Genomic DNA, 8,722 nt, shown 5'->3' on the forward strand with positions numbered 1-8,722 from the left:
TGGAAAAGAGGCAAAAAGCAAGTCCTCAAGTCTCTCCTTTTCATCATTTCCCCTGGTCTTGTTGGACCAGTCTGCTTTGAAGTAGGGAACTCTGTTAGCAACCCCAAGCAAAAGAGTGAAGCTACTCAGTCGAAGATCTTTTTCCTCCCTCCCTTCAGCCATGCAGAACACAGAGAGATGCGGCTGTCACTTGACACATAGGAACAGTTTCCCATGGGATTCCTCAGTTTGGAGCCTTTCTGAAATTTGCTGCGCTTGCCTTGGTGCTTTGGGGTCGTGCTGCGAAGCAAAGGCAGAAGGCCGATTCCAGGCAGAGAAAGCAAGGGTTTGCCCCGTGCCGGTCCGTGCCGTGCCCGGGCAGCGCCGCGGGAGCCGCCCCGCCCGCGCTGTGCCCGCAGCCCCGGCTTTGTGCCGCTCGTTCCCGCGCGGGGCCGAGCGCAGCGCCCCCCTCAGGCCGCGCGCCGCCGCTGCAGCTGCGGCCGTTGCGCTGCGGCCGTTGCGGCGCCAGTGGGCGACAGGCGCGATGGCCGAGCTGCCGCTGCCCGCCGGGCTCGATGCCAGCACCTTCCCCGCCAAGCTGTGGCGCCTGGCGAACAGCCCCCGCGTCCGCTCCGTGCGCTGGGACACCCAGGGCCGGGGGCTGCTCATCGACCGCGCCCTCTTTGAGCAGGAGCTGCTCAGCCCGCCCGGCGCCGACGGGGCGGGCAGAGAGAGAGGGGCGGCGGTCCCGGACTCCTTCAAAGCCACGCACTTCGGCAGCGTCGTGCGGCAGCTCAATCTGTACGGCTTCCAAAAAGTGCTGGGTTGCTTTGGCGCGGCTGTGCCGGGCGATGCTGGGCCCATCGTGCACTTCCAGAATCCCAACTTCCGCCGCGACCGCCCCGACCTCCTCCTGCGCATCAAGCGCCTGACCAGGGCCAACAGGCAGCGGCTGGCAGCCGGGCTGGAGGTGCGCGGCCGCCAGCGCAGCCGCTTCCAGCAGCTCAACACGGAGCGGCCGCTGCTGGACTTCCTCGCCGGGCACCCCCCCAGCGCCGGTGAGACGGGGTGGGAGCTGCGGGCGCGGGGGGTGGCGTGGGCTTTGGCCGCGGGCCCTGCCCGTGCTGGGGCCGCTCAGCGCGGCTGCCCCGGGCGGCACAGGGGCTGTCCTTGGGCAAAGCAGCTGTGCCGGCAGGGCCTGGCAGCGGTGCCGGCTGTGCCGCGCTGCCGGGGGCTGCGGGACGGTCCCGCCGGGGCTGCGCTCGCCACAGCCTGGCCCGTTCGGCCTGCAGCTGGCCCAGCCCTGAGCTGTGGCTGGCTCTGCTCCTTGCCCGGGCCTGGGGTTGCTTGGGGAGCTCTCCGTGGGGGTGTGGAAGCCGAGGGCTCGGTTGTGGTCCCGCCCAGCTGCAGGGAGCCTCCTGTCCCTTTGGAGCAGAGGGAAAGACCCGGCAGTTGGGTTTCTGGCAGTTGCCTCCTGCCAAGGAATTGCAGTGGGACGGTTTTCCCAGACGGTTGAACGAGTAGGGGAGAGCTAAGTAGCCAAGAAATTGGTTGTTGAATAGCCCGGGAACATGTTTGTTTTGTTTTGTTTTTTTTTTTCTTCTTTGTAATCCTGCTTGGGAGGATGGGAGCTTTTCTCTTCCCTGATAGAAGTACAGTTGCTGCCAGGGGAAGCATACCTGAGAACCAGTACTGACCTAGTCTTCCCTTTGCCTCCTTTCCTCTTCCCTGCCTCCTACACAGCTCCCTCATACCAGCACCTCGGTGCTGTCTCACCCGAGGGTTTAGAGCTGCCTCCCAGACCTCCCAAGGCAAGCCCAGGGGCTCAGGAGTCTGACACTTCTCCACCACCTCCCAAGAGAATGTTTACCACCTCTGGACTTCCTGGGGTCTCATCAGAGGAACCAGGCACATGGAAGTTTCCACTCAAGCGTGAGCTCATCATTCCACTGGTTCGCATGGACCTTAAACGCCACCCTGAGCTCATGGTTCCACTGGTTCCTGTAGACCGTCAGAGAACTTCCGTGGCCCTTCCACAGAAGCGCAGCTGCACATCTTCAGAGCAGCACACCCCAGCCTACAGCCCATCAGGTAGGGAGAGAGTTTGTACCCTTGCTTTTCAAACAGGTCCTGGAAAGTGACCGTTTGAAGTCTTTTTGCACAGTGCTCTGTCATGGGTAGATCTCAAGTGAGAATCAGGTAGAAAGTGTCAAGTGTACGGGGAAGCAGGACCATGAAAACAAAACCAATCTCTGTCTGCTTTTGCTGTCCTTCCTCCAGATTTGGAGGGTGTTCTGGCCGTTTTCCAGGCAGCCTCTCTGTAGGGATGAAAGGGAGAGGCAAAAAACATTGGTCCACAAGCGGTCAGTGTCAGGTGCACCCCCATCTTCCTTGGAATGAAGCCCAACTAGGATGCTGACAGGATATTGCAGAGTTTGCAGATTGTCTCTCCTGCAAAGAAGGCTATTAAATTTCAAGGAGCTCTGTGTGTCCCCAGAACTGCTGCAGCTGCAGAATACGGCCTCACCCACAAGGTTGCTTTTTACAATACAGTCACAGTTGAATTTTAGCATGTGTGTCTGCAGATCTGGGCTCTTCCTGGGTGCATCCACTTTCTGTGGTCTGTTGGGATGAGAAACTCAGAAGCAGCCACATCCAGAAGCTGCTGGGGAGATAGAAAAGGCTGAGATTACAAAGTCTTTGTGTGTAGATCAGTTTTACAATCCATCCTTTAATGTACATACCTATCATCAATTAGAAGAAACACTGTTTGAGAGGAAGAAATCAGTCTTCCAATCCCCTGGGAAGTTGGAATACATTTCTGGCATTGAGTTTGCTGTGTGCTTCCTGTGATGTTTGCTGCAAGGCAGCAATAGAGCTCTGTGTCCCAAAGCCACATTCTGGAGCCTGACCAATGTGTTTGGATTCCTGCAGCCACACCGGGCAGCTCAGCCCCCAGTGCTCCACCTGGCAGTGCTGGTTGGGCAGCATGGACGGCCTCCAGCTGGGCTTGGAATAGTCCTGGGCAAGAGGAATTGCCACCCCTGGATCTCGACCTTGTTCTTGAGACACTGGAGGAGATGCTGTCACCATCCCTGCCTGAAAGGTCTCCCTGTGCTCAGGTAACTCCATTGGGTGGGAATGAAAGGGGCTGGGCTGAGAGCTGTGAATGTTGTTGCATGGCTGAGAAGCAAAGGCTTCTTGGATTAAGCTTTGAATGGACAAGGAAGGATTTGCTTGGTCAAGCAAGCTTCCAAAAGAAGAGGGATGAGAAAGTTTCCCTCCCCCCTTAGTGAGGATGAGAGGCGTGAGCCTGTGTTGGCCAGGTTTGGGTGCTCCTTTTGCTGGGAAGAATCTCTGGTGCAGGGGCCTTTGTGGTGATGCTCTTTAGGTTCTAAGAGGCTCTGTGTGATGGGAAAGAAGAGAAGAGTGTGGGGAGAATTGCCACGGAAGGCAAAGTGTCCCCTGCAGGGAGGGGCATGCGAGAGGTGCCTCTGTTAGAGCAGCAGACGTGGGCTCTGCCTGTTTTGGGTGGGAAGGCCAAGGCAAAGCAAGGGCTGGGCTGCAGCTGCAGCTGCTGCTGCTGCTGTGTGAGCCGTGCCGAGCGTGCAGGCGCTGCCAGAGCCGTGCTTGGGGATGGGCTGGAGCTGCAGCTTTCTGGTCCTCTCAGTAGCCTGGTGCCTCCATTCCAGTTTCTATCTGGCAAATCCTCAGCTGGGCAAACTTGCCAGTCTTGCTCTCCATGTTCCAGAGCTCAGGCACCTTCCTCTTGGGCATCTCTGTGGGAAGAGATGTGTGCTCCCATGCAGTCCCTGCAAAGCTGCAGCTGGATGAGACTGTTCTGCTGTTCTGCTCAGGGCTGTGGAGGGAGGGGCACATCCCTGTGCCAGGAGCTGGCAGGACTCCTTCCTTAGTGCCCACTGCATGTGTTCAGTGTCAACTTTGTCAGCTCTGGCAGCTTTTGGACTGTGTTTGAGAAGTCAATCTTCTCCACTGTTGAAGGCCTTTGGGGCCCAGACTTTGTTAGGAACAAGGGATGAAAGTGTGTGAGCAGTGGAGCTTTTAGGGGGCAGAAGTGTTGGTTTTGAGGCCCCATGACTTGTGTGATTGGTGAGCAGGACAATGATGATGCTGGACATGAAAGGGTTAAGGACTCCTTGAAGCCCAGGGGCTTCTTCTGTGTGGAAGAGCAGTTCAGTCAGGGACCATGAGTCCTTGTGTTTGCCAGATTCCCTCTTTGACTGAGGAATCCCCTTCCTCTTAACCCTTGCCTCTTCCCAGCCTTGCCTGGAGCGTTCAGTTCCTGTGTTGGCACTGGCCTTTTTGCGTATTATTAGACAACTTTGCCAAAGAATTTCTCTGTTTTGTTTAATATGCAGACCCACTGCCTGCTGCAGATACATTAGCCAGGAAGGGCAGAGTCAAGGTGGCGAGTGGGATTTTTTGGGATCCCAATATCTCATTGCCAAGTGTGATGAGCTTTCGTCTTCTGTAAACTCAGACACAGCAGTTTTCAAGAGCATTTTCTTCTTCAAGAGAAGAAAATGTGGCAGGCTCTGATCTACTGTGTCCCTGCAGAAAACAGTAAGTGATCTTTGGGTTTCTTTCTTTCTGGTTTTCTTTTCAGGTCAATCTTAGTGTTGCCCCTGAGTCTTCAGGAGGGGAGGCCGGGAACAGGGCTGCAGCAGAGGGAGCTTTGCCTGGCGCCATGAGCTGCAGAAAGAGTTCCCTGGAGCCCGAGGAGCCTGGTAAGGAGAGAGCCCACACTGCTTTAGAGAGCTCTGAGGCGGCTGCTCTGAGCCTGCCTCTGGCAGGAAGGGAGATGAGAAGAGTTGAGTTCTTGTCTGCAGGGTTGGTGCTCCCTGGTGCCTTTCGTTCAAATCCTGCCCTCCACGCTTCTCCAGAGGCACTGACACCGAGTGCTGTGCTGTGGCCAGAGAGCCGTGAATAACCCTGACCCTGTGGGAGTTGTGTCACCAACCCGGGTGTCCCAATTTTGAGCTGAAGTCCGTGGATGAGTTTGCTGCAAGGTGACAGTGCTCTGGAGGCAACACTGAGTGACTCTTGAAGCAAGAGAGCAAAACCCCAGCAAAAAGTCAATGTAGAAGTCTGAGCTTTTTGTCTCAGCACATTAAATCAATGTAGGACCAATCTGCTGGTAGCCCTAGTGAGCCACGTTAAAAATACAAGCAGCAGAAGGTCAGAGGCCAAACAAATCATAAACCACAAGGATTTATGATTTGGAAAGGAAAAACTTAACTTACCCGAAAGTAGCGAGAACTAACAGGAGAGAGAGAGCACCTTGGATCTGCATTCTTGAGCAAGGCTGGTGCAGCCTGCAGGCCTCATGGGGAGATCTTTCCCTCCCAGCTCTTCCTGCCAGAGCTGATGGTCGAGTTGAAGCCGCTGTTGCTCACTGCAGAGGGCAGTTTGTAGGTCCCAGGTAATGGAGCTGGTTCATAACCCAGCTCACAGCCCCCTTCAGCTTCAGCCGTTTCAGTGAGGACTGAGGTGTCTCTGTCAGCACAGAGGAGGAACAAGGCTGGGCTTCTGTGTGGGAGCTGGGACTGTCTGTGCTTCAGGCTCTCGTTGGTGCCATTTGCACTGGGGGTGCTGAGACTTTATTGGGAGACTTCAAACCTTTGGAGGTTTTGAAAACTTGGAATGCTCCCTGTTCTTTAAAGAGCAGCCTTCAAACTCCCAAGTGAGAGTCTGCCTTTCAGGTCACCTTTTACGGTCTTTGATAGAAAGGCAATTACTTCCAAAAGGAGAGATGCCTGAAGGCCTATATTGACTCAGTGTTCCTTTTGCTTCCCAGATATCCATCTGATCTACCTCTCCAGGAGGGCTGCCCTGCGTGGGAGGAAGGGACCGAGGGAGAGCCTGTGACCATCGGGCAGGTGGAATCCCTCTGTTTGTAGATAGATTTATAGATGTCTATAGTTATATTTATATATCCATATAATTATTTATCGTATTTATACTCTACTTATTAGTTACATATAGTATTTATAGATTTATACAGTTGTGTTTATAGGTGCGTGTATTTATAGATCTGTGTAGTTAAATTTATATAGTTATAGATATGATGTAATTATATTTATACATAGGCAGTTAGAGTTACAGATTTGCAGTTACATTTATATATGTGTAGAGAAAAATTTATATATATATAAGTTGTATTTATAAATGTACAGAGTTATAGAGTTAGAGGTATTTGGATGTTTAGATACATAGATTGATGTTTATATAGGCCTAGGCTGCATTCTAAGCTCTTTCTGCCCTCAGCCACCTTTTTAATCTCTTGCTTTTGCCCCTGTGCCCCCTCTGTCCCCTCTTCCTGTGCTGGCTCCGAGCTGGCGGCCGGGCCGGGCGGAGCTGCAGCAGCTGCAGCCCCGGTGTCCCTGGAGCGGTGGGAGCTGCCGGTGGCCGCAGGCACTGTGCCCTGAGGAGCTGCTGGAGGACGGTGAGCCAGAGGGGGCTGAGGGCGCTGAGGAGGCAGTGACACTGAAAGGACGGTGACCTTGAGGTGCTGGTGGGACTGGGGGCTTTGGGGGAGCAGAGGGCGAAGTGGCACTGAGGTAACAGGGAAGTGGCACAGGCTGAGGGGGGTGGCAGGTCTAAGGGGACGGGATGGATCTGACGGGACTGAGGGGCGTGAGAGGACTGTGGGGGTCTGAAGAAACTGAAGGCAGCTGTGCGTTTGCCAAGGGCATGGCAGGGCTGAGGGGATGGAGGGGGCCAGCAGGGAGCACGGAGGGGTCTGGGCCTGCAGCTCTGCCAGCCCTTGGAACCAATTCCAGAGCCTCCACTTTTGCAACAGCTGCCTTGAAGACCTTGAGAAGAGCCGGAGAGTGACGAGAACCAGCAGGGAGAAGCGGAAGGCCACAGCAAGAGCAGCGAATATGGACCTGCTGCTGCCGCCCGAGACCCTGGGTGAGGCCCCAGGGCCGCTGAGGCAGGGTGGGCGTGAGGGTGGCGTGGGCTTTGGCCGCGGGCACTGGCCGGCTGGGCAGGAGCGGGCCCTGCCCGTGCTGGGGCCGCTCAGCGCGGCTGCCCCGGGCGGCACAGGGGCTGTCCTTGGGCAAGGCAGCTGTGCCGGCAGGGCCCGGCAGCGGTGCCGGCTGTGCCGCGCTGCCGGGGGCTGCGGGACGGTCCCGCCGGGGCTGCGCTCGCCACAGCCTGGCCCGCTGGGCCTGCTTTTTCTTTCTAACCCTCCTGGGGAGGCTCTGAGATTTCTCTTCTCTGATGGAAGTGCAGCTGCTGCCAAGGGAAACGTCCCGATCCTGACTCGGTGTTCCCTTTGCTTGCCAGGTGTCCCATCTGCTGTCCCCGTCCAGGAGAGCTGCTCTGCACGGGAGGAAGAGACCGAGGGAGAGGCTTTGATGATGGGGCGGCTGGAATCCCTCTTCTTGTATCTCTGTTTAAAGATGTATGGACTTGCTCATAAGATAGTGACCATTACATGGACATTTATATGTAGGTTGCTATTTGTATAGGTATATTTGTATATGTATGTTGTTATATTTATGGATGTATGCTATGTATATATATACATATATGTTTGTAATTATATGTATGTGTCTATATCTATCTAAGAATATATGTATGTTGTTATATCTGTGTTAAGTTCTGTTTCCTTTGTATACTGTTTTCTAGGTATCTATTTCTATTGATGTAGGTATAGGTATATGGCTACTTAAATAGGTATAGTAGTATTTGGTTAGGTATATATGTCTATTTTTATATTTTTCTATGTATATTGATCTATTTCTAGGTGTAACTATATTTACATATGGGTTGAGATGTACAGCTATATATTTGTATTGATTTAGTTGTATGGATATGTAGATTGGTATGGTTGCCTATAGATAGGTTTGTTGTATGTATCTATTTATAGATACACTATGTAATATCTAATATTTAATCTATATTTGTATATTGTGGTGGTTATAAATGTCCTTTTTCTATTTAAATATGTGTTTATTGAATTATTAAATATTGAATTTTCTATTTAAATATGTGTTTATTGAATTATTAAATATGCTGTTTATTGAGTTATTGGCATAGGGCTAATTAGAGAGGGATATTGATATTTTTCTACTGATATATGGGCTGTACGCTTGTAGTAGTATGCAATAAATTCAGTTGTTAACCTTCAGTTGATCTTTGTGTATAGTGAGTTCTTGTAGAGGTTGGCAATAAATTAATTCTTGTTAACGGAAGTTGGTATTTGTATATTTTTACCTTGCATTGTTGTAGAAATCTAATAAATAACTTTTTTTAACTTAAAGTTAGATCTGTAGAGTTCTATATTGTCAGCGCGGGTGTAGCAATCTGCAATAAATGACATTTGTCAAGTGAGATGAGTGTTCTGTGATTTGTGCTCTCCAAAGCAATGGGCAGATGTAGACGTGAGGACGCTGGAGGCTTTTGGCCGTGAAAATCCCCAGCCGTGCCCAGCAGATGCCCCAGCTGCAGCCAGGCTGGCCAAGGGAACGGCACATTTGGGATGGCAGCAGAGCCACACGTTGGCTCCAGACTCGCTGCAGAGGCCTGCTGAGAAAACGGGACTCCCCTGAGCGTAGAACTGCAGCCAGGAGCCACCCGGCGAGGAGAAATCATGCACAATGAGCACAAGAAAGAAAATGTGGCCAAACAGATGGGATGATACTGTGGGAGCCCGATTAGATGTCCTAAATCACCGCTGTCTAGGCATGTATTCAGCAACAAGAATGTGTAT

General features: G+C 52.8%; 1 protein-coding gene across 1 annotated transcript; it reads left to right on the forward strand.

The window, feature by feature from the left end:
- Window positions 1–448: 448 nt before the first annotated feature.
- LOC125319684 (heat shock factor protein 5-like) lies at window positions 449–6,364 on the forward strand. Its single transcript, XM_048291129.1, has 5 exons — window positions 449–1,037; window positions 1,723–2,070; window positions 2,914–3,101; window positions 4,607–4,727; window positions 5,798–6,364. Exons 1-5 carry the CDS (start codon window positions 524–526, stop codon window positions 5,866–5,868), a joined length of 1,242 nt encoding a protein of 413 aa, XP_048147086.1. The 5' UTR covers window positions 449–523; the 3' UTR covers window positions 5,869–6,364.
- Window positions 6,365–8,722: the final 2,358 nt, after the last annotated feature.

This window comes from Corvus hawaiiensis, chromosome Z (genome assembly GCF_020740725.1).
Source record: "Corvus hawaiiensis isolate bCorHaw1 chromosome Z, bCorHaw1.pri.cur, whole genome shotgun sequence".
In the NCBI taxonomy this organism is placed as follows: domain Eukaryota; kingdom Metazoa; phylum Chordata; class Aves; order Passeriformes; family Corvidae; genus Corvus; species Corvus hawaiiensis.